At 37.5% G+C, this 26,788-nt stretch overlaps 1 protein-coding gene across 2 annotated transcripts in view; it reads left to right on the forward strand.

Moving 5' to 3' along the window:
* ASXL3 (ASXL transcriptional regulator 3) overlaps positions 1-26,788 on the forward strand; it is a 180,430-nt gene that overhangs the window by 104,677 nt on the left and 48,965 nt on the right. For both annotated transcript variants that reach the window (XM_043558560.1, XM_043558561.1), the window contains one exon: positions 4,924-5,087. In XM_043558560.1, coding sequence (XP_043414495.1) covers positions 4,924-5,087 — 164 coding nt within the window. The remainder of the gene's footprint in view (positions 1-4,923; positions 5,088-26,788) is intronic.

Raw genomic sequence — 26,788 nt, forward strand, 5'->3', positions numbered from 1 at the left:
ATTAGACACTAAAATGACATCTTTTTCTTTCTCTGAATGCTGTAGGGAGATGAGGTACCAGCTTTAATGAGATAAGACAATCAGATATAATTGGATTGTTCTTAAGCCAATTAAGAGTAAGTGTGTGAGGATAATTAAAATGGAATTAAACATCCTGTATGGCTACAAATTTAGCAAGAAGTTTCTCTGCTCTGTCTTTGTTCCAAAATTATAGAACATATTCTTGCTTAGTTGGACATCTTTGAAATAGATCTTTTGGGTTTGTCATAAAAGATTATATACCTCTCTGAATCTTCTTTCATCAATGATATTCTTAAAGATTTTGAACCATACTAAATAGTAACCAACCACAAAGGTCCTGCTTCTCATATTCCTTATAACATGGTTCAAAGTCTTATAATTCTCTCATTTTCCCAACCTTCCTCCCAGTCAGAATCACTCTTGGTAAATGACCTCAACTCCTTCATATGAGAATATGTAGGCCATAAATGAGAATTAAGTAGACTCCTTTCCTACATTTGTCACCCTTTTTGTCTCTAGGTTTTGCTTTTGCCTCCGTTGCTGAGAACAGAAACTTCTCCCTAATTCTTTTCTCCTTGTGGACTTTTTTTCTTTTAATTGTGAAAGACCAAACATACAGAAAAATACAGATACAGTACGAATAAAGCAGACACCTCTATACCTATCTCCTTGACTAAATAAATGTCAGATTTGCTTTAGGTTTTTTTTAAATGATACAACTTTTGTACCCTTTTTGTGTCTTTGTAAGTGGGGTTGGCTGAATATTCTCTTATACTGGCCTTGTTCTTTTTTTTTTTTTTTTAATGTTTGTTTATTTTTGAGAGACAGAATTCCAGTGGGTTAGAGGCAGAGAGAGAGGGAGACACAGAATCTGAGGCAGGCTCCAGGCTCTGAGCTGTCAGCACAGAGCCCGATGCGGGGCTCGAACTCATGACCTGTGAGATCGTGACTTGAGCCAAAGTCGGACACTCAACCGACTGAGCCACCCCTGCGCCCAGTTATTTTTTTAAGTTTGTTATTTTGAGAGAGAGAGAGAGCGTGAGAGTGAGAGAGCGAGCAAGCAGGGGAGGGGCACAGAGAGGGAGAGAGAGAATCCCAAGCAGATTCCACACTGTCAGCGTGGAGTCTGACACAGGGCTCAGACTCACGAACCGTGAGATCATGACCTGAGCTGAAACCAAGAGTCAGATGCTTAACTGACTGAGCCACCTAGGCACCCCTGTCCTTATTTTGGAATAAAGGGTTATATTAACTTCATGAAGTGAATTGGAAATCTTTGTTTCTTTACCTATTCCCTGGAATATGTACAAAATGAAGTGCTAAGAGAGCTCCTTAATGTTTTGGTAAAAGTCATCTTTAGAGCTGTTTATGTGTTTGGTGTGTATGTGGGGTAGGGGAGGTTGCCTAATTATCCATTTTTTTAAAGGGTTTTGCAAATTTATTCAGGATTTCTATTTTGAATTTGAGTATTTATAAACTTAAAAAGTCTTCAAAGATATTGGATAAATTCATAGTATTATACCACTTAACACCTCTTTTTCATTATATCTGCCTTGTATGCTATATCTAGATTTATGGCCCTACCATTCATTCCTCTTTATTTATTTGATCTCTCACCAGAAGTATATCTATTTTATTAGCCTAATAAAAAAAAAAGAGACATAAAACCCTTTTTTGGTTGTTTATGGTCTTCATTGTCCTTCTGTTTCATGAATGTATACTCTTATTTTTGTAATCCTTTTTTTTCAAGTTTTTGCATAGTTCATTTGTACACTTAACTTTGAATTTTCAATTCTTTTTCTGTTCTATAATTGGTAAAATTTACCTTTAAATCGAGCTGTGTTTCACAAATTTTGGCATTGTCATTTAGAATCCAAATTTTTTCTAATTTCCATGGAATTGTTTTTCTTTTACTTATGAAATACTTAAAAGTATGCTTTTGAATGTCCAAATAATGGGTATGGGAGGATTGGAGAGTTGCTGTGTTTGTGTTATTGCTACCTAATTAGATGAAGTTTTTATATTGTTCATCAGTATTTATGGAGACTCATAGGTCAGGTTTGTTTGTTTTACTGTTCCTTGAGTGCTGACAAAACATTGCTTTCTCTAACAGCTCAGTGCAGTGACCTATGTTAAATTCATTAGTTCAACATTGATTATTGAGTTGTTAAAGTTCTCTGTATTAAGACAAGTTTTTTTGTCTGATGTCTCAGTTTCTGGTAGGAGACTTCTCACTAGCATTGTGTAATGGCACTTTCTCTTTTTAATTCTCTCAGTTTTAGTTTTTGAATGATGTGCTGCTTAAATGGATGCAGATTTAAGGTCATTATATCTTCTCAGTGAATTATTCCTTTTATACTTAAGGAGTGCTCTTTCTCATCCCCAATAAGGTTTTCTACCTTTGTGTATCTTGTCTGATGTTAATATTGTTGTATTATTTTGTTGTTTTGAGTCTCTGGCTAGTATGTCTTTATTTCATTTTCATCCATTCCTCATGATCATTAAGTATATTTCTTGTAAGCATCACATAGGTGGATTGCATTACTTTGTAAATCAAGTATGAAAATCCATTTATATTATTTTGATTTTGTTGGACTTAATTTTTATTGTTTTTCTACTTTTATGCCTTCCATTTGATTCATTGAGATTTCCTTCCATGCATTTATTTGGAAGTTATCATTCTTTTTAATTGCCTCTAGTGGTTACCTATAGAGGTTTTTTTTTTCTTTTTTTTTCTTTTTTTTTTTTTTTTTTTACGGTTTATTTATTTTTGAAAGAGAGAGACAGAGCGTGAGAGGGGGAAGGAGACACTAGCTCCTGTTCTGAAACTAGCTCCAGGTTCTGACCTGTCAGCACAGAGCCCGATGCGGGGCTCATACTTGTGAACTGTGAGATCTATACAATTTTAACCAAGTAAAGAACTAGGCTATTGTCCTCTTCCTTCTCAAATAATGCCAGGGTTTGATAGTGCTCTTATTTCAATCACATCTTCACATCTTGCATGCAGTTATTTTCCAATTTATTTCCTCTTTAACTTATTTATTTTCTTTACTTAACTCTTACTAATTATTAGTATTATTTTTCACTATTAATATTTACTTGGAGTTGCTCTGATCTATTAGTCTTTTAGTTTACCATTGTTTCTGCAACCCGTTCATTCCTTCTTCGATTTAATTTTTCGTTTGTTGAGAATATCCACTACTGATTATTTAGTGAGATTCTCTAAAGGATACTTTCCATTTTGGATACAAAAATGTTCTTTTCTCATTGCCATCATTGCCATTTTTGAGAGACCTTCTTATTAATGAAATTCTAGATTGCAGCTCACACTCTCTTGGCCCTTTGAAGATATTTTCTCCACTGCCATCTGTTATTTAGTCATAAGATTTCTGTGTTCTTATTGTCATCTCTTTGGACATAATTTATTTTTGTTAAAATTGTTTTATAATATCCTTTTTATTGTCGGTGTTTTATAGTGTCAACACATCAGACCAAAGTGGGTATTAGTCCTTCTTGAGATTTGATGTATCGCTTTACCTGAGAACTCTTGCCATTTTTTCAGTTCTAAAAATTTTGGTCATTAGCTCTTCAAATATTGCTGGTCTTCTGTCCACTGTTCTGAAACTCCTATAGATGTTCATTCTGACTGTTTATGCTATCCCCGTATTTCTTCACTATCCTGTTTTTTGACTCATCATTTTTTTTTATGCTCCATTCTAGCTATTTTCATTAACTCTGTATTTTAATTATTTAGTAATTCTTTATTGTGTCCATTACATTTTTTAACTGAAGAACTAAATTTTCATTTCTAGACGTTCTGTCTGATTCTGTTTCAAAGCTGCCTGTTCTTTTATCATGGTTTCCTGTTTATTAATAATGGCTTTATTCTGTCTTTTGTCTCTAATTATTTAAAACCAGAGTTGACAGTTTTTTTTCTGTTAAGGGCTAGAGAGTAAATACAGGTCATGCTATTTCTGGCACAGCTCTTCAATTCTGCATTGTAGTGCAAAGGCAGACCTCGACAGTAGCTAAACAATTGGGCATTTACCGTGTTCCAGTAAAACTTTATTTACCAAAACAAAAATTGGACTGGATATAGCTCATGGACCATAATTTGCTGACCCTTGATTTAAAACATACCCTGATAAAACAACTCACATTCAAGGTGTTCTTTTAACTCACGTAACTGAAAGTGGCAATTCTTCTGTTTGATGCATCAACTGACTATTCCTTACAGTGGATTATTTTCTTGTATGTTATAATTTTGAGTTGTGAACTCTACACACAGCCTTCTGTTGGAGGTCAGTGTACCTTGAGTTGTAAAAATATCCTTCAAAATGCATTGGTGTTTTAGACCTCGAAGCTAGTATTTTTTATAAAGAATCACTTTTTAAATTGTTACCCTCCAACTACCCTGAATGGGAATCTTTTGAAACAACCCAGTGCTTAGTGTTCCACCTGATACATGGGGAATCACACAGCTGTCAGCTAGCTATCAGTATCTCTGTTAAAATTAATAGATCCGTTCTTAATCCTAGGTCTTATAGAATTTATAAAAATTGTAGTTGTTACCATTTATGCTCCCACAGTATTTTACACTTCTGGTTAATTGGAAGACCATAATTAAAATACTTCCTTATCTAGACCTGGTGCTACTTTGAGTAGCATCTACAAAAACTATATGGACGGTATGGAGTGAAGTATACATTGTGAAAATAAAAGACAACTAAGACAAGACAGGAACCCAAAGAAGCTTTGGAGAGTTTTTCTGAAATGCCACTTTTAAAAGTGACAGAATTAAACATACTATCGAATATGGTTGATATGTACATATATGTATACGTACATGTGCATGTCTTTCCCAATCTACAGGGAATTAATGCTCTTGCTTGTTTATCACAGGACACTTGAAATGGACCAAAGCTGAGGACATTGACATAGAAACCCCAGGATCTATTCTTGTCAACACTAACTTGAGGGCATTAATAAATAAACATACGTTTGCTTCCTTACCTCAGCATTTTCAACAATACCTCCTGCTTTTGCTCCCAGAAGTGGATAGGCAGGTAAGTAGGAGTTTTAGACATTTGATATTAGTCACTAGATATATTATTGTGAAATGGCAGTTCTGTTATCAAAGATGACTGATACATGGATGGACCATTTTATAAAAATATAGTGTATTTATAATATATATATTCATTGCCAGCATTGGTGTGTTTCTTTAATTTACCAAAACAGAGCCATTTTTATTATCAGTAGAGAGCCAGTTCAAATTTTAAAATACAGCACATTGCTGTAGAGAGAAAACAACAGACCTTTCCACATTGGAAGGGGGAAACAAAGAAATCAAACATTCCATTATCAAATAAATCTTTGAAGTAGCTGCTCCTTTGCCTGGAGGGAATATTGAAGTGCAGCAATAAAAAGCCAGGGTTTCTAAGAAATTATGTAAATGTTTTTATTCTCAACTCTTTCCAAAAAGCATTTAAAATTTATGTTTGCAGTTGCCTTCTGAGAGTCTATCATCATGAATATGATTGCCTATAAATAATCACCTTTTATCTTTTTCTTTTTAGTATAACTGGAAATGCTTTAAGTTTATTTTTGTATTTTGAAAAGCCTCTAAAATAAGGAAATACAAATATAGACCCATAATAGCAGGCATCAATCATCTAAAGCTGTTTCCTTAGAGAAGAAAAGGAAAAAATATTTCATCACATAAACTTTTATTAAATTTCACAAAAGTTATTAAATGGCAACTAGGAAAAATTTCCTTGTGATTCTTATTTCAATAAATTTTGACACCATGTGTAGTTTCCAGTTGACGGACATAGTGTGTGTGTGTGTGTGTGTGTGTGTGTGTGTGTGTGTGTGTGTGTGTGTTTATGTATTTGCATCGCAAAATGAGAGATACATCCGTATACTGAAATGGGTGAGATTGATTCAATATTTCCATATTACTTTGAATAAATTTTCTTAGCTTTTTATTTGATTCTATTTTCTTCTAACTTAGCTGTCTCCTTTCATATATATTTAAAATGTGATGAGCTATGGTTTTCTACCACTCGAATGTATCTTTTTGGTGGAGATTATTGTTCATATTTAGGAAAAGATTATTTTGATTTTGGGTACATTTCTGTTTGAGAGTTTGCTTTCGTTCCATGGAAATTTGTTTAATATTTACTATCAATATGGTATGTTTTAGGTGCTTTGGAGTAATGGAAAGTGAGTAAGTGCCTGTGAAGTATTTATTAATGATTAAATATGCTTTGGTTGGATACATAGGCTGTATTTGTGAAAAATCAAAATATGAGGTAGAAGCAGGTGTGCTTAGAGGGGAAAGCACAAAGTATATTGAGCTTTCCTATGTGGAAGGGAAAAATCAGAGACAAATTTAAGGTCCTTGAATTGGGCCTTGAGATGTAGGCAGAATTTGAATAAGGTGGATGGAAATGTACCAAGTGAAAGGTTCAAAGATATAAAATCAGAAGCTAATTTTGTGGGAGTCTAGATTGTTGGAGGAACAGTGTGAAAGAATCTGGACAGACAAATTGGAAGTCAATTTTGGAAGATTCCTTGAGTATGAGGCTAAAGAGTCTGAACAGTGTTCTCCCTGTGTTTGCAAAGCCATTGAGGGCTTTTGAGCACAGCTATAATATAGTAAGATTGTTGCTTTTTAAGAAAATTGTTCTGGTAGTATTGAAAGGAAATTTAGAGATGGGAAGCATAAAAGTGGAAAGAGTTGTTAGGAAGCAATTTTAGTTGTTCCAAAAAGGCAAAATGAGGGCTTGGATTTGGAGAATAGCACTGAAATTAAAGAGGAAGATCATGTGATCATCACCATCACCATCGTCATCCAGTGGTTGCAGTTTTACATTTTGTCAAATAACACTTGATAAAATAGGGAGGAGGCACTAATGACTCACGGGTTTCAAATTTGTGTGGCTGAGAACTGAGCTCAGGAGGTAAGGAAAACTTCATTTTGGGGTGGTGGGAGAGCCTGATCTCTAAGCTGCAGAACTGTTCCCTCTGCCTCAATGTGCATGTGGTTTCTCGTGCTTACCATTCTATCCCCAGCTCCTGGAATAAGATTTAGCATGTAAAAGATACTCAGTAAATCTTTTTGAATGAAGAAATGACAAATTGTCCTCGACTTAGCTGAATATTTTGGTAACCCGGAAGGCCATTCTAAGCCCAGTATTTTATTCAGCTTGTAACAGCAGTTGCTGTTCCTCATTTTTTTCTGGTCACTATAAGAAGTGTCAGTGGGGGCGCCTGGGTGGCGCAGTCGGTTAAGCGTCCGACTTCAGCCAGGTCACGATCTCGCGGTCCGTGAGTTCGAGCCCTGTGTCAGGCTCTGGGCTGATGGCTCAGAGCCTGGAGCCTGTTTCCGATTCTGTGTCTCCCTCTCTCTCTGCCCCTCCCCCGTTCATGCTCTGTCTCTCTCTGTCCCAAAGATAAATAAACGTTGAAAAAAAAAAAAAAAAAGAAGTGTCAATGAATAAGGCACAATGCCTGTCCTCATACCACATTTAGTCCACTGGTAAATTATTCAAGCTGTCCTGACCGAGCATGTGTTATGTACTGTATACACTTTGCTAAATACAGAGGATATTAGAATAAATCTTGTGGGGAAATAACAGCTAACTTCATGCTGAAATACAGTTGACTTAGCTCATTACTAGGTAAGAAGTCTCGTAACTGGGTAAACCTGGCCCAGATGATGTAGCAGAATAACTTAAACATCAAGATAGTAGTATAAAGAAAGTCTTCTGAAGGCACAGAGGATGATGACATTTAATCTGAAACTAGTATTGGAGAAGAGTTTATGGTGGATAGGATACTTAAGTTGAGCCTTGAAAAACTAATAGGTGTTTTGTAAGTATAGCCAAAGGAAAGTGAATTTTGTAGAGGAAGAGCCTATCATTTATAAAGATTTGCTGCTCTTTTGTGTTTGAGAAGATTTAGTAGCTCAGTGTGATTGGACCGCCCTGTGGGGGCAGAGGGGTGAGATATTCCTCTACAGGGGAGTATGGTTTACAATGTCTCATGATGTGGTTGCATATTAAGTTCTTTGAACTTTTCTTGAAAACTGGGTACTGTCAGAGATTTTTTTCAAATGAGAAATGGGATGCATAGAATAATTTAAGCAAATATTTCTGTGCCTGGACATAGGGGAGAAAAAAGGGGTAAATAAAATGCATTCCATATTTTCTCTTAGGAGCTAGTAGCCCTGTAAATGATGGATAGGACAGGCAGAAAGATAAGACAAGAGAGACTGGGTAAGAAACAATTGCAGTAGTTGAGATGTGAGATAAGGGTCTGGCCTTGGGCATTGGCCTTGGAAATGAAAAGAAAGGACTGAATTCCAGACATAGTTTCAACCTACAAAAGTAGGAATATATGACAGATTGCCTGAGGGATAAGGTTGTAAAAGGTCCAGAAGGCAACTGGAGATTTTATCTAGGGCGACTTGGGAGGACAGAAAGGCTCTGTGGGCCTATCAACATTCGATACTGAGAAATTTAGAGTTCTGTGTCTGTGTGCCTTGTTGGAGGTGAGCTGAGCCCTCTCTCCTATCAGAAAGGGGCAGGCGACCTGATGCAGCAAGCTCCCAAAAGTGCTGTTTCACGACAGCTTAGGAATATCCGAATGGGGATGAATCCCACCATTTTCTGGGCCAGAATGAGTAGAAAGGAATGTGAATAGAATCTGATTACATAGATTTATTTGAACTCAGTAGAAAGTACTATAATTACGTGAAATACCTCACAATTTTGCTTGTACGAAAGCTTGTCTTTACATATTTTTACAGAATTTGAAAGCCCCAGGTTTCTCGTTTCCTTCCTTTGCCAGATTTCTACCAGATTTCTCCCCTGAAGCAGCCCCTACCAGCCTCTGACTCTGGACTGTAGAGAGCTGAGGATCATTCAGTTATTATGTCTCCAAAATATGGAAGCTAGGTTTCCCATTTATCTTGCTTGCCAGTGCCTACTGTCATTATGCCAATGTGTCTGGTATTTTGTTTTTCCATATTTCTAGTTTTTTTTTTCTTTTACAGAGGCCTGCTTATCCTAGAACACACACACACACACACACACACACACACACACGTATATATACATATATATACACACATTATATCATATCTAAATTACACATGTATATTTTTTAACTTCTAGTTGTTGTATACCATTTTCACATCTAGTTTTATATTTAATTTTACTCTCCTTCACACATTAGACTGAAAGTAACAAAATCAAACTCAAACTGACTTAAATATAAAGGGATTTATTGACTGAGGTAATTGGAAGATAGAAGTTAGAGTGGGTTTCTGGTTGTTGGTCCTGGGATCCACTTATTGTCCAGAACCCATTTCATTATTAATGAATTAATTTTAAAAATAGTCTTTTTTTGTTGTTGGTACTATTCTAATCCCTTTGTGGTAGGATGGTTACCTGAATCAAAAAATGGGTACTTGCCTCTTGGTTCATATTCATGGGGAAAATATTTCTGTCCCAGTGTTTAAAGGAAAAGATCTAAGATTCACTCTAATGGTACTACTTAGATAACATGAACACTTCTTAACACTTCTAGCTAAGGAAATGTAATATGCAAATTGGTTTAAAGCAGCTAGATCTATTCTTGAACCTCGTGTGCTCACTGTCTCCTCAAGTAAAATGGTGTACTGTGAGAGAGGTTAAGGACACTTTAGAAATCTAGTTTTTAGGAAGTTGTGTTAGAGGATATGCAGTTGGGGGTGAGGGAGAATCTTGGTAGTCCATTAACAATGCCCACTGTAGTGGGATAGGTATTAAGATTGGTTTTAACATGTTGGGTTGAGATGCTTCTACATAAGAAATGTCGAGAAGCAATTACATATTCAAGTTTTAAAACTGAAGAAATTGGAGTTAGATTATAGCTACATAGAACATCTACGTAGATTATGGTGTCAACTATGGGATTTGGTAAGACTGCGAGATGTAGTCTTATATAAAAGACTTATATTCATGAAAGGATGTGGATAAGAAAGAGTGTGGGAAAGAACCAGGGAACGGACAGAAAATAGCAAATTCTTAAGAGATCATCACATGCAGGTTGTATACAGGCAACAGTGTCAAATGGACATTAGGAGGTCACTGGGGAGTAACTGGGGTACCTTTCCTTTGTCCACCTAGATCCACCTTTCAGCCTTCTTCACCTGCTTTGTTCCAGGAAGCTAAACCATGGATGAACTACTGCATCAGGAGGACCTATGCCTCCCATATTGTTTTTTAGTTTTAAACAATCATAAACTTTTTAGAAAATTGGAAGATACATTAGAGAATTAGTTTGCATCTGATGATCCATCCAGGATCCCCTTACTTGAATATTTTATAATGGTAAGGTTCTATTTTCTACAAACAGGGACATTTCTCTTACATAAGCAAAATCCACACAATCAAGATCAGATTAACAGTGATCATTTTTACCATGTGATTGATTCTTAGGCTATATTCAGATTTAGCCAGTTGCCCCAATAATGTCGTTTTTAGCAGCAAGATCCAGTACAGAATCTGTCAGTGCATTTAGTTGTCATGTTTCTTTAGTCTCATTTCTAGAATAGTTATTCAGTCTTCCTTTGACTTTCATGATTTTGACACTTTTGGAGATTATAAGCCAATTTGAGTTTGTGTGCTATTTCCTTGTGATTACATTCAGAATACCTCTGGAATAGGATAAATGATGATGTATTCTTCTCCTTGAACTTCTTAGTTGGCACATATTTTTGATTTGTCCCAATATTGATGATGCTCATTTGATCATTTGATTAAAATTTATCTGCAGTCTTCTCCAGTCCAAAATTACTTCTTCTTTCTTTGTAATTAAATAATATTTTGTGAAGAGGCTCTTTTAAATTATGTAACTATCCTTTCTCCTCAGACTCTCAATTTATTCATTTATTTGTATATGTATGAGTTCAGCCTTTTCTATTTTTTCAGTAGATGACTACGCTTGAATTGTCCCACACTTGGTCACTGGGAGCCTGTTCGAGCTGAGTCCTGTGTCTTCTGACATGTCTCCATTCCCTCTGATCACTCCATTACTTTGAAGCACATCACATTGTTCCAGTCTTATACTTTTCTTGCCCAGACACTGGAATAACCCTTTCTTCAAGGAGCCATGTTTCCCTTTAGTGGACAGTGGTATTTAGGAATCAGGATCTCACAGCACATGTACAGTTTGTGCATGTGTGTGTGTGTACGTGTGTGTGTGAATACCTCCTTACTCCTGTGTCTTGGAGACAAGGATCATCATACAGAAGAAAGAGGATGAGTCTTTTGGAATATATAAACATAGCATAATTTCCATCGACACTTATTTCTATATGTATGTGTACATCTTGTAAACCATGAGTTTACACTAATACCTCCAGTCCTAATCTAATACCCCATGGTTTATTCTAGTGTTCTCCCTTTCCGTAGCTGACACAGTGAGAAACCCAGTTTTTCTTACCCTTAATATATCTAAATATTTGACTAATCCCTTTATAGGTAGTAGCCATGCTTCTATACAGCTCCATGTGGTTGGTCTCCTTCACTATACTCAAGCTCAGACTCCATGACAGGCCACCTATCCACTCATCCAGCTTGGGCACCTTCCCCTTCCTGCTTGACCTCTGACATTGCATATTGGGCCCCTCCTCCATGCAGGTGTTCCTCACTGTGCAATGCCTCTGCACCTCGTCTCCAGGCTTCCCTCCGTGGATACCTCCCTCACCAAATGGGCTCTGTGATCCCACTTTGGAGCATCATGGGTCCCTCTGCTTTTCTGGCACAGAGGCCTATATTGTTTTAAGTTTCAGGCCTGAATGACTTGTAAGGGGGGAGGAGAAGGTCCCATGGATTCTAATTGGGTTCAGCTATTAGGGAGCCTCAACAGGAGTTTGGGTGAAGGAAGAAGAGTGAGATCGAGCCCTGTACCTGCTCTGTGTGGTCAGCACAGTCCGCAAACATCAACCAGCTCCTATCAGAAGGTCTTCTCCATACAACCTTCTGTCTGTCCAAGTTCTGATAAACTCTTTCTCCTATTACCCTTCAGGTCAAACACAGCTCCCTATTATTAGGTTTCGTTTACTGCACTATCCTTGGTGGTTTGCACCTTGACCATATCTTTCTTTGTAAGTAGTCTCTTTAATCTACTGTCTTCAAATGATGCTAACTTGAATTAGCCATCTGTGCCTGCTGGGACTCCTCACTGACAGATTTATTGAGGAAGTAGAATATTATGTATATAGGCAAATCCTAGTGGTTTGGGGAAGGAATGGAATATATAGTTTATGCATTCATTCATCCAACCAATGTTTACTTAACACCTATCACGTGCCAGGTAAGCACTGATAATACAAACGTACAATAAGTCACAGTTCCAACCCTGAGAGAAGTGATGGTTATAGAAGTGAGAGAGAGAGCTTTTGCCTGTGTTGTTACAGAACTGTGCCATGGTGGTAATATATGCATTGTGTTATGGGAACAATGAAGAGATAATTTTATGGGCGTTGCAGAATGCTTCAAAGAGAATGTGTCCTCTAAACTGCGTCTGGAAAGATGGAGGAAGTTTACCAGGAAAAGAAGTGTGGTGGGCCTTCCAAATAGAGGAAACAGTATGTGCCAGTAGTAATATTGATTACTTATAGTGCTAAGCCTCCTACATAAATTATCAGTAATCCTTACTATAACTCTCCAAAGAATTCGTATTTTTAACCCCACTGTATCTATGTGAAAATAAGGATCAGGGAGGGGGAAAAAAAAGATTTACCCAACTTCTTCCCAGTAAAAACATGAGAGCCAAATTCTGAACACAGATTTGTCTGACTGTCCCAAGTTCATGCTCTTTCTTCTACCTGGTGTTCCTTGCCCCCCACCCAGACACAGACAGAAAAGTATATGCTATCTGTCAACATGTATTTTGAGATGGTGGGTACGGGGTGGGTAAGTTGAGGTTAGAAGGGAAGGTTGGAACAAATCTTTAAAAAAGTCCTCCTGTGGGGCGCCTAGGTGGCTCAGTCGGTTAAGCAGCCGACTTCGGCTCAGGTCATGATCTCGCGGTCCGTGAGTTCGAGCCCCGCGTCAGGCTCTGTGCTGACCGCTCAGAGCCTGGAGCCTGTTTCGGATTCTGTGTCTCCCTCTCTCTCTGACCCTCCCCCGTTCATGCTCTCTCGCTCTCTGTCTCCAAAATAAATAAACGTTAAAAAAAAAATTTAAAAAAAAAGGCCTCCTGTGTTAGTAAGCAATGTAGGACATACCAAGGTTTATGTTTGGAGCATGACATTATTAGATGTATACTGTAAAAGAGGACTCCATTGAATGAATAAAGCATGAAGTAGAGGAGAGAGATCTGGCACTCCCCACCTGACTGTGCTTTAGCCATTCTGTCTTCCTTCCTGACCCTCACACCTAAACCTCCTGTTCCTAACCCCTGTACTTCCTAAGAGCTCTGCTAGGAATGCTTTACAGCATCTTTCGGCAAGGCCAGCTAATTCTTATCCACCCAGTTGGTGTCCTCTCTTCATAGAGGCTTTTTTCGTCCTCCCTCCCATCCAAAGTGTCCTCTTCAGTTGTTCTCTGACTTATTTTCCTGATTATTTCCCTCCCAGAACTTAACCATAGTCAATAATTACTTGCTTATGTAGTTGTTCATATGTCTTCCCTCATGAGAATAAAAACCCCAGGACAGTGGCTTTCTTCTATTCACTGTGCCTGGCATATAGTAAGTGTTCAGTAAATGTTTTTTGAATGAATGAATGAAAATAGGCTGGGAATCCACTTATAAGCTGGTGTAACATGGCTGATAACAATGGCTTTAGCCAAAGCCATTAAAGAATGAAAAAGAAAGGCCTAATTCCTGAGACACTGTATTAGTTTGCTATTATTACCATAACAAAATACCACAGACTGGGTGGCTGAAAAAACGAAATTTATTTTCTCACAGTTCTGGAGGCTGTAAGTCCAAGATCAAGGTGCTGACATGGTTGGTTTTCCCTGAGGCCTTAGCTTGCAGAGAGGCTCCTTTTTGCTGTGTCCTCACATGGCCTTTTCTCTATGTGCCCACATCCCTAGCGTCCCTTCCTCTTTTTATAAAGACATTAGCCACATTGGATTAGGGCCTTGCCCTATGACCTCATTTATGCTTAATTTCATCTTTAAAGGCCTTGTCTCCAAGTACAGACACATTGGAGGTTAGCGCTTCGACACAGGAATTGGGGGGTGGGGTGGGGTGCACAAGTCAATCCAACACAGACATTTTAGAAATAAAATCATCATGATTTGGTAATTGGATTTGGATGAGAAGGTGGAATTGAATATATATATATATACATATATATATATATATATATTTTAGGCAGTAAGTATTTATTGTGCATTGGAGAATAGCAAAAGATTGTTATGTCTTAAAAGCCAGGGTAGGTTTAAACATGTTTTTGTCCTAAAAATTGAGGCAGTTGATAGGAGAAATTGAAGATAGAATAAAGTGGATTTGATTTATTGACCAAGTTTTAGAATAGATGGGAGGGGATGGACTATATTGGGGAAGAGGCTGGTTTAAGGGGGGAAAAAGTACTGATTTCTGAGATCAGAGAGAAGAGAAGCAGGAAGAAAGGAGAGGAGAAATAGCTAAATGTGAAGGGTACAGTGGGAAGTGACGGGTTTTCAGCCGGGTGGTGGTATGTTTGCCTACTCAGACACTAGAGGGTTAGGGGTCTCGGGAGAGCTTTTGGCAAGCAGCCTGAAGGGTTGTACTGTGGATCTGTCCTGGGGCAAAAGTGTTTGCTGAACAGCATTGAGACCCCATTTTAGGTTAGATGGCAGTGGAAATCCAAGTGGTCTACTCAGGATGTTCATTCCAGCAATGCTAAATATTTATGCATTTAGTTTGGTAATAGATGTGCCAGGAGTTGGGTTTTGCCGAGATTAGAGGTTTTCAAAGGCTCACATGGAAAGAGCTGAGAGATTTTAGAAGACATATGATATGCTTGTTGGAGTGGTGATGATGGGGCCCAGGCTGTATGGAGAGAAGCTAAGGTCAGAGGAGCTGGAGCCAGTCGCGAGGTCTCAGGGAGAGGAAAATAAGGCTTTAAAGGAAGAAAGATATATTGTTGAATGAAGTGGTGTAGGATCTCAAAATAACACATTTCCAATATGATCAGGTTTTGGCAAACACATAGGTCGAAAGCTATTTTTTGGCCATAGCATTTTGGTCAGAGATCAACTGCAGAGAAACCAAGAGGCGGGGGCAGCATTAGTTAGTGCTAGTAAAGAGGTAGAATTGTAGCTAGTTCTTTATTCAGTTCCCATGTAGGAATATTACCTGAATAAGTTCAGTGATTGTGTTTGCAGCCAGACATGGCTGTGTGCATAGTTCTCTGCAAAATATGGTTGGGGAATTTTTAGAACCTCCTCGACCACACATAGCAGATCCCTCCTTTCTTTAAGAATTTGTACTTCCTAAACTATACCTACATAGAACCATTCTGTGACCTTTTCAAAATATATAGCAGCTGGCGGAATAAATGTCAACTAAAGTGGAGTCATATTTAGGTTTTTATTACACTTTCAAATTGAACATCACTGATGAATAGGTTGTTGTCATTTCTGTCATCTGTATCATTTGTAAGTGGTGTTCATCTCTGCCTCCATTTGGTGGTTTTGGGGCTATTAGGGCTGTCTCTCCAAATACTTACAAGACCATTCCCCAACTGCTTCTAAATAAATTATGCCTATTATTTTTCTCCAAATGGTAATTGCAGCATTTCAATCCATCCTTACTAATCTCCCAATTTTGTTCTGCATTCATATCTATGTCTCTATGGTCTGTTAAATGACTAGCCACTGAAGGATATGTACTGTGTAGGCTCTTTAAAATCCTATCTAGCTTTGTGCTCTTCAGGTTTTTGCACTCACTGGCAATAATGCACGTAATTTTAACTGTGGAGAATGTCATTAAACTAAAATGGAACATTTACACAGTTCCTTTTGCAGAGAATTTTGGACTAGGAAAATGAATGTGTGTGTCAGACATTTTACAGCACATGAGAATGTGATTTATTGATTTCTGATGGCTCTGTTGGCATCAGTGTATATATTTAAAGAAGTCACGCAGCCTTTATAAATGCAAATGGGAAAGGGCTTTCCATCTTTTTCCTCCATGGAAATAGCTCATACATTTGCAATAACTCAGGCTCCTCTTAGAGATTGCTCTATGTACTGTATATATTGATTTAAAAATTATACCGTTATTTTATTCTACAAATAGCGTTTATAATGAAATGTCAATTTACCTAACAGATTATAAAAATTCAGAAGTATTAAAGATATGAAAAAATACTAGTATCTTTAGCCTTTAGGTTAAAGTAAGTGTGTACTTGAGATGTAATTATTTTAATGGAACTGACACTGGCTTTTTCCCTGCTTCTGAAAGCATATCTTAAAGTACTTAGGAAATCCAATATTCCTTCTAGTCCAAGTCACTTACTGGTGATAGTAAATCATACATGGCCAAAGATATCCTTGCAGGCCACTCCTGATATTTCCATGCTCGCCATTTGAGCTTTATGCTTATGGAGGGAAGTAATTCCACCTGGATATTATCCATTTCTTAGCTAACTGGAGAGTTAACATCAAATCCTGTTTATCAGTGTCGGCTTCAAAGTATGTCAAATAATGTGCAAACTGGATTGAAGTACATATGTACAAGCAATTGCATGCAATAGGAAATTTGACAAATGGAGTTTCTTTCAATCCTGTGCATAAGGAAGTTGAGGAACACACTCATTTAACCAGGAGAACATCCTACTCTATGCATTAAACCACTTTCTTCCTCCTTTGTATAAGATACTGAGTGGCACCCTCATGGCCTGAGAGGGTATCTTTGGCCACGTGTGATCAATTACCGCTGGCATACTGGATGATCAAGTATTAGATTCTGTAATCTAATATTACAAAATTACTTTTTTGTTATGTAAAATTTAAAGTAATATGTGTACGTGTAACACTTAATTCAGTTTATATGAGAACAAAGAGTAAAAAAGTTTACCTTTGTTTTATCATACAAGGGAATAGAGTTTGAGAAAGGGAGTCATGCAGATGGCAGATTACACATTAGTGCCTGTCTTTGTAATAAGGGACATCCTAATACCTGGATCACCACACACTGTGATCAATGGTTGTCCTACAGTGACTCACCCCTAAATTAGGCTCAAGGGTAGAAAGGAGAAAACGGATTTCACTCATTAAATCACCTTTAGTACTCCTGGTAGTTATTAAACCCTATTCAAAAAATGTAGTTGCCTGAGATATTGTTGCCCTCTGGAAAACTTATTAAAGATCGTTGTAACGAAGTAAAGAATCAATTATAAGCAGGAAGTGAACAGTGTAGTAATGTTTGAGGCTCTAGATTAAGGTGGCAACATTATATAATTCCCTCAGCTGCTTCTAAATTCTCACTAAAATGACACTGGCTTTTCCCAGTATATTTCTTTATCAGTCCAAAACCTAGAGGAAGAATGCCATCCAGATGCCAAAACCTGGGAGTAAGGTCTGCAGGAGGTAAGGAAGGTGAGACAAAATTGGGCTAAGAGATTACTAAAATGAAATGGTTGCCTGGGGAAGAACACTCTGTGGGGTCTCACTGAAAGGGGCTGTACTTTTCTCTCAGACACAACCAGCAATGAGTGGTCAGGCAAGAGGAAAGGGTGGGTGGGGTCTTCCAGAAGGCAAAGATCTCTATACTCACGCCTGCTCTCTGAGTATGTTTGCTAGTATTTAGTCTCTGAACAGCAGCCTACCACTGCAGATGATGTTTCTGGTCTGTACTTGCTGGGGGGTTGCCTTGTGTTCTCTGTCCAAAAGCTAGACGTTTTGCTAGCTAAAGGGAGGCCTAGCTTCATTGATGTATCCTTAAATATATGGTTAAGACGTTCTTTATTAAAGAATCAATCCCTACTCCTCACATCTGCCAAACCTCTACTTGAGCAAGCATCAATCGGGTAAACATGTCCTTTTCCCTGATCCCTTATCTGAGCCTGAAGGATTTGTACCAAGTCCAACAAAGTTTCTTCTAGAAACCATCTCAGCAGCTAATACTGATCTGACACCTGCTGACCGAGAGGTCAGGATGGAAAGATAGGGATCAGTAATGCAGCACAGGAAAGATTCGGCCGTTCAAAAAAGAGCCCCAGTGTGACAATTCAGAGAACAAGAATAAGTGTTACTAAAAGAGGGTAAAAATGATTTTGACAACATCTGTTATTAAACTCAAGGAGATTTATGAGAATCCAGTAATTTTTACAAGTATTAATTGAAGATTTACAGTGGGCCATGCAATGTGATGGCCATTTGGGCTATCATATTACATGAGACTGCTGTGTATCTGCCTTCATCAAGCTTAGCGTCTAGCATTGGAAGTAGTGCACGTTCACGGAGCCCCTGGGAATATAATTTTGTAGACAAAGCTTCTGAGGAGGCATCTGAGGGAGCCTCCTCTGTTGGGTTACATGGAAACAGTTTGATGCCTTAAAACCTTAAGATACCTTCGGTGGAACCAGAACAGTGTTCAATCTTTGGCAGATTCCTCTCATAGCTGAGGCATGTGTTTTTCCAGACTGACAGGTGGGAACAGACACTGTGAGCACTGGGCCCTGTCACCTCTATTCATTTCAAGTAGTTCTTGCCTAGCCTCTGGTAGTTTCCTCACATTTTCACACCGATAAACACTCCACAGAAGAACACCAGAATTTTCTCTCTGTTGTGCTCTGGTTCACTTCCTGTGAACAATAACTGCCTTGGTTTCTTATCTCAGCTTCAGTGTCTTGTTAGCCCATCAGTTGGATGGTGAGTTTTACTGAAGTAGGTAAGGCTGGAGGAGCATGTTTTCAGTTGTGGAGCATGTTGTATCAGGTGCATTTGAAAGATCTATGTGGAAATTTCGAATAAGAAGTTGGTTGTATAAGAGTGAAGGTTAAGATAGAGTTTAAAGTTGGAGTTTAAAAAAAATGGAGAGCCACCAACATCTAGACGTTAATTAAAACCATGGATATAAGTGATACGTACTATAGAATAGAATGAGAAGAGAGCCCAAGATTAAGGCTTGTGATTTCCACATCTTAATGGCTGAATAAAAGAGATTAAGGTAGCAAAGGAGACTGAAAAGTAATAGCCAGTGAAGTAAGGGACCTGAATACCAAGTGTGTATCACTGAAGTCAAGGGAGTGAGTATTTAAGAAGGAGGATGGGATTTATTAATACTTAAGTATTGAATACAATGAGGATTGAAAGTTAACTAACTTATTTCATCAATGAAGTTCACTGATAATCTTGACAGGAGCAATTTTGGAGGCATGGTAGGGACGATATACCAGTTTGGAGGGGCTTCCAAAGAGAATGGAAGGAGAGAATTTGGATAGAACACCCATCTTCCCCTTATATGTAAAGTGAATAGAGAAGTGGAGCAGTAGATCTTAGAATTGCTTGTTGAGTACATTGAGGCCAGTGTGTTTCTAAAAGATTGCTATTGAAAACAAGGTCTTTTCTTCCATAATACAGTTGTTTAGTTTGGTATATAAGAAAGCTGTATTTTTCTTAGCCAACTTATTACTCAGTATTTGATAACTCTCAATTGTTTTTTGTTTTATGCTCATGAGTTTCCCAGCTAATCATATCACTTACTAAGAATGGGGATTATATCTCCATTCTAATTAGTATACCTTTTAGAACCAGTTTCATTTATTTGATAGTAAGAAGGCCAGTTCAGTGTTCAATGAGGATTGAGTTAAAGAAGCAAAGGAGAAAATATAGACACCTGCCTTTTAAAAAATGTGGTTATGAAGTAGAATAATCATGAGGATAATGGAAACAGCATAATTTAAAGATAAAGGTGGAGTTTTGTTTATTTGATTTATTTGTTCAGTTGGGAGAGGAGTTAGCATGTTTAGTTATCAAAGGAATAGAGGTCCTGTTGAGAGGGAGCTGTTAAATAATCAAGATGAAAATGGAAGTTGGTTACTTACTATAGTGATCCCTTAAAAGGCAGGGGAAGAGAAGGTAGTGATTAAAGTACCAGTGGAGAGATTTTCCTTAGAAAGGAGGCAGTGCACCATTTCCCGGAAAACTGGAAGAGACGAAGAAAGTGGGTGAAGAAGATGGGTGTTTCCTATATGATCAGTATGGGTTTTTTTTTTTCCTCTACAAAAGTAGAAATCAAAAGCATGGACAGGTAGTGATGGGTAGGATGAGGACAGGGAGGAAGGTAAAAAGCTTGAGGAGAATGGAGTTTGGAAAAGTCACTGAAGAGTGAGAAAGTGAGTTCACTGAAAAAGCACTGTAGGCTAGCTGGAGAGTGATAAGTGACCGAGAGTTGAAGACCTAAGTTTCAAACCTGTTTTCTTAGAAGAGTGAATTTTTACCACAAGTAGATGTAGAATGGTAAGGTCCGCCAAGGATTGGACCTTTGTCATATGTGTATCCAAATGATAAGAGTAAGAATCTTAACACAAGAGATCAGAAAACCTCAACTGGAAAAGGAAGGGAATGATGCAAGAAGAGGAAAAATAGACTGAGTGGAAGCAAAGGGATGAGTGGATAGCAGGTCATAAGGAGTCAAGAATGGTCCGAGTAGGGCTGTATGAACAAGCAAGCCAGAAGGAGGGAGGTGGGTCTGCATAGTATTCATATAATTAAATGCTATAATGACAGAGCAGTTTGAAAAATTTTCCTATTTTCCCACAAACGTCTGTAGTCTTTTTAATTTTTTTTTTAGTTATTAGTATCTCTGCAAAACATTTACATTTTCATTTGTAATTAAGGAGTTTGGTGTCTAGCTTAAGAATATATTCTTTTTTTTTTTTAAGAGGTTTTCTCTTAAAACTTTTTTTTTTAACGTTTTTTCTTTATTTTTGAGACAGAGAGACAGAGCATGAACGGGGGAGGGGCAGAGAGAGAGGGAGACACAGAATCGGAAGCAGGCTCCAGGCTCTGAGCCATCAGCCCAGAGCCCGACGCGGGGCTCGAACCCACAGACCGCAAGATCGTGACCTGAGCTGAAGTCGGACGCTTAACCGACTGAGCCATCCAGGCGCCCCAAGAATATATTCTTTACATCAATATGAAAAGAAAAAATATTCTCCAAAGTATTTTAATCTTTTTTTTTTTTTGAAACTTTTCCCTTTGTATTTTTAGAATTGTGACTCCTGCAACTGTGTTTTTCTTTCTCAATATTGTTTTCTCTATTCTGGGACCCTGAATTTCCATATGAATTTTAGGATGAGCTTGTCATTTTCTGTAAAGAAACTAGAATTTTGATAGGAGTTGTCTTAAATCTGTAGTTCACTTTGGAGAGTATTGGAATCCTAATATGAAGTCTTCTGATCTATCAACATAGGATGTCTTTCCATTTACTTAGATCTTTAATTTCTTTAACTCTTTGTTTTATTTAAAGAGTAAGTTTTACATTTCTTTTGTTCATTTTATCCCTTCCTATTTTATTCTTTTTAATGTTATTGCGAATGTTGTTGTGTTTGTTTGTTTTTTTCCTTCATTTTTGGATTGATGAGAAGTCAGCTGATAATGTCATTGTAGTCCTTTTGGACATAAGTCATTTTTCTGCTGCTTTCAAAATTTTCTCTGACTTTCAGCATTGTTACTGTGAAGTGTCTGGCTGTGGCTCTGTACTTATCCTACTGTATTTATCCATTTCTTTGAGGCTCTGGTTTGTTTTTGTGTTTTGGTTTTTTTCCACTCTGTTCTTTAGAATACATAATCTCTATTGCTGTGTCTTCAAGTTTGCTGATTCTTCTGCCTGTGCAAATTTCCTGTTGTGCCCCTCTAGTGAAATCTTCATTGTAGTTTTTTCACTTTTCAATCCAGAATTTTTCACTGGTTCTGTTTCATAATTATTATCTCACAGATGTTTTTCTTTTTTTTTTTTTTTGTTTTAATTTTTTTAAATGTTTATTCATTTTTTGAGAGACAGAGAGACAGAGCATGAGCAAGATAGGTGCAGAGAGAGAGGGAGAAACAGAATCCAAACCAGGCTCCAGGCTCCAAGCTGTCAGCACAGAGCCTGACTCGGGCTCAATGTCAGGAACTGTGAGATCATGACCCCAGCTGAGGTCAGACGCTTAACCACTTAACCGACTGAGCCACCCAGGTGCCCCCAGATGTGTTTCTATTTGATGAGACATTTTCATCATACCTTCCTCAATTTACTTAAAGTTTCATTTAGTTATTTAAAGATATCTATCTTTAATATTTGAAGCTTTTGAAGCCTTTTTTTGTTGAATCCAAAGTCAGGGTCTCTCACCACAATGTTTCTTCTTGGTTGTTTTCCATTCCGGGGGTCATTCCTGTTTCTTTGCACTTCTGTCCCTCCCCCTCCTACCTTTCCCTCTCCCTGCCCTTCTCTCTCTCTCTGAACATTTTAAGCTATATCTTGTACAATCTGTATAGTGATCCCTCACTCCCATCTCTGGGAATGTTTTTGTTATTATTTTATTACTTATTTGTTTAGAGTCTTGGCTGGATTATTTTATTTAAATTGATTTTCCCTGCAGTGTGAAGCCTCTGACATTGCTTCTCAAGGAGCACAGCCTTGGCGGAGATCTCAGTTAGGCTGGAGTTCTCTTTGTCTTGTTCCCTGTTCCCTGATCTCTCTGTTAAACCATTATAAATACCTATGTTAAGGTATGTTTTTCCTTAAGGAAGGAGAGTATTTCTTTTGCTTATACCTTTATTGTACCATTATTTATCATAATTTTGAGGGGTTTGTTTGTATTTGCTTTGGGGAATGAGATAATTATATTAAGTTTTCAATGGTCACAATGAAATTACGTTTGCCATTCATAAACATTGTGAGCCTGTTCTAAGAGTTCTGTTTCCTTGGAAAGCAAGGGGGATAAAATTAATGGGTAAATACAGACTGTGCTCAAAAATTTTACAGTCTCTTTTGGTATCACACCCAACCCTTGGGTTCCATTAATTGCTGCCTAATTGCTTTATTGTTTTCAACAATGCCCTGGGGCATAAATTTCTCCAGAGTCTGATCCAATTAAATTAGAGCCTTTTTGCAGGGATAATTTTTAGACCAGTGTTTGAGGTTTGTTTGGCGCCCCCAGGAGGGCTCTTCTTAGCTACTTCTGTCCCTGGTTCTGTCTGGTAAATTAGTTGGCCTTGGTTTAGCTTGTTGCTCTCAGAGAGCTATCAGTCTCCTTTAATTGCTCACCAGCAAAACCTCCATTGGTTTCAGGAGCACCCTTTGTCTTGAACTTCCCTATGTTCTCTTTTTATCCCTGCTACATTCTGTTTTAAATAAAATCAGTTCCTTTTGGGACAACTTGGAGAGACTGTTCTTATGAACTCCCTCTCTGCCTGGTCATAGAGCCACTGCTCCAGAGCTGGGAACAGGTGTGGCCTTTCTGCTTTCATAGCAGAGCATTGGGTAGGTGTGGCAACCTGTGGTCTTTCTCATGTTGCCTCTGCTGGGATAGAACCTTCAGCCTCTAGGTGAGCTCAAGTGAGGGCATTTGGTGCCCCACTATTATTGGCCTGTTATGCCAGTGTGTTAGAGCCACCACCCTAGAAAAGGTGGTGAAAAAGACCCCATGAGTCCTTGGCTATACTTCTCAAGAATTTAGCCTCTGCAACTCAGGGCTAGAGGGCATGAGAAATGAAATTGGCTTGCCCCTTCCTCTGAGAGACTACATTCCTTGACTGGAAGCTGAGATTTCTCTTTTTGGCTACAACTACCTGCAAAGGAATTTCCTCACAGAAACCTATTGAGTAGAGGGAGTGTGCTGGGGCTTAAGTGGCATAGACTTTTGCTGTAGTTACAAAGATTTGGTAGCGGTTTTGAGTAACTGTTTCTTCATCTGCTATATGCTCTTAGGACAAATTCCAGAAACTTTAAATATTAAAAACAATTTTTTTAACATTTTATTTTTTGAGAGAGAGAGGACAAGCAGGGGAGGGCCAGAGAGAGGGGGAGACACAGAATCCCAAGCAGGCTCCAGGCTCTGAGCTGTCAGCACAGAGCCCGCTGCAGGGCTCAAACCCATGGATGAGAGATCATGACCTGAGCCAAAGTCAGATGCTCAACCAAATGGGTCACTGTGGAGCCCCTAAGTATTTTTTTAAAAAATAGTTTTCACTATTATGGTTGTTTCACTAGGGAAACATGTTCATACAGCTACTCACAACACCATTCTGGAAGTGGAAATTTACTAACTAGATTTTTAATGTAATATTTATATACGGTAATAAATACTGGGTTCAAATTGCTTTTTTCTACTGGATTACCAAGTATGCCAAAGTTGTTCATTAAATAAACCACTCTTTTTTTTTTCCAAAAGTGACATATTAATAATGGATGGGTATTTTGATATATGCTATTATGTAGTAGGTAATAAATATTTTTCAATGAAATTCATATTAATATCTTATTTCTAAGAGTAAAGATGCCTCAAAAAAACCTGTTTTACATTTGTCCTATCATCTTAGATTATATTTCACATTTATATTTCAGTGAGAAGTTGCAGTTTTGCTAAGCTTTTTTTTTTATATTACAGAAGCTTATAAGGAGAGAGTTGTATTAAAAACATAGATTATCTGCAAACAGTGCAGAGAGCTTGGCAGTTACCATTATTAATACCTATATTAATTACCTGTAGTATTTGTTTAAAGGACTTTTTCCTCAAAGAAGGGGGATATTACTTTTCATTGTACCTTTAATCTATCATCATTTTTCATGATTTTGGGGAGTTTATATTTGCTTTGGAGAATGGTGTAATTAGTTTATATTAGGTTTTCAGTGGTCACGATAAAATTGCATTTTGCAGCCCATAAAGCCTATTTCTAAGTATCCTGTTTCTTTGGTAGACAGTGAGGATAAAATTATTGAATAGATGCCTGTACTCAAGGATTTACAATCTTTGAAAATAGTATGATAAGTTCTAAAACAGAAGTATGCCATTGAAATGTGGGAGTTCAGACATGACAGTGACACTTAGAATATATGTTTCATTTATTTTTCTTCCTAGAGTAATCAAGCCTTTATAGATATGTTATTATTAATTGGTGTTTTAGTGCCAAAACTTTGGTTATTTCAATCTGGTGTTTTGTACACAAAGATCATTAAATAAATGGTGAGTGAAAGGAAGAAAGAAAGAATGCATTAATGGACGGTTGAGAAAATGCTTCAAGTGTTTCAATTTCCCCATTTTCTTTAATCTTCTCTTGGGATAGTTTCCAGAATGTTACTTTTTGTACTCTGTGTTCTCATTTAAATTATTCATCTAATGTTTTATCTATTCAGAGATTCCATTGAAAGGAAAGGAAGGATGCTAGGAAAAAAAAAAACACTCTATGAAACAGAATTGAATAAACTCTTACTAGTGTTCAGATATTGTTTGATATGTTTAATAGCTTAGATATATTAATATGTTTCAATACATTATATGCATTTGTTTCTTAAGAAATGAGGAATATGTTTGCTCTCTGGATATCTTACAATATATATGCCTACATTTTATTTTACTAAAGATTACTTTGCAACAATATGAAGCGACCATTTATTTTTTATTTTAAGTTTATTTATTTGTTTTGAGAGAGAGAGAGAGGACAGAGGGAGAGGGAGAAAGAGAATCCCAAGCAGGCTCCATGCCGTCAGCTCAGAGTCCATGAACGATGAGATCATGACCTGACCCCAAATCCAGAGTTAAATACTTAAGCGACTGAGCCACTAGGTACCCCCATTGTGGTTTAAAAAAAAATTAAGTTTATTTATTTATTTTGAGAGAGACAGAGACAGTGTGAGCAGGGGAGGGGTTGAGATAGCAGAAGAGAGAGGGAATCCCAAACAGGCTCTACACCATCAGCCCAGAGCCCCATGTGGGGCTTCAACCCAAGAAACTATGATTATGACCTGAGCTGCAACTGAGAGCCCAAGGCGTAACTGACTGAACCACCTAGGTGCCCCCCGCTTTGTGTTTTTTAACATCCATTAAGAGTGTGTTTCATTGGGAAATAAAGTATTGGGATGCCATCCCACCGCTGAGATCCACTTCCAAAACGTGAAGATAACACTGCAATTTTTTTATATATATAACTGAAACAATATGCTTCTTATGCCACATGTGATTGGCAACTTTATTTAGATTTAAAAATGTGGTCAGTTAACTACTCTAAGCTTTTACTTTTATATAAAAGGATCCATCTTCACCAAAACTGTTTGAACTCTAGATTTTTTTGAACATAGGCCAAACTATAGATAATTATAGAAAATGTTAAGCCTACGTTACACTACACAAGCCCCAATGTACTTTTGGTCATTTCTCATTTTATCAGGTCTTCCTTGGTTACCCTCTTTATGGAATCCTGGCTGTTCTGTATGTCAGCTATTTCTGAAATTGAGGGAGTAATGGAAGGAAAACATAATTATTCTTTTATATTTATGTAAACATTTTGCTGAAGTGTAGCGTGCACACACAAATGTGTGTATGTTAATTGTGTCATTTTGTGAATTTTTTAAAAAATGAGCACACCCTTGAATTGGCAAACAGACTTTTAAAAAAAGAGTGAACCTATTCTGGTACTTCAGAACTCTTTTTTGTTGTTGTTGTTTTGTTTTATTTTGTTTTTTGCCCCCTTCCATTAATACTCTGAGAAACCCACTATCTTGACTTTTGTCACCATCAGTTTTATCTATTTTTTTTTTAATTTTTTCAAAATGTTTATTC

This window comes from Prionailurus bengalensis, chromosome D3, assembly GCF_016509475.1.
Source record: "Prionailurus bengalensis isolate Pbe53 chromosome D3, Fcat_Pben_1.1_paternal_pri, whole genome shotgun sequence".
Classification (NCBI taxonomy): Eukaryota; Metazoa; Chordata; class Mammalia; order Carnivora; family Felidae; genus Prionailurus; species Prionailurus bengalensis.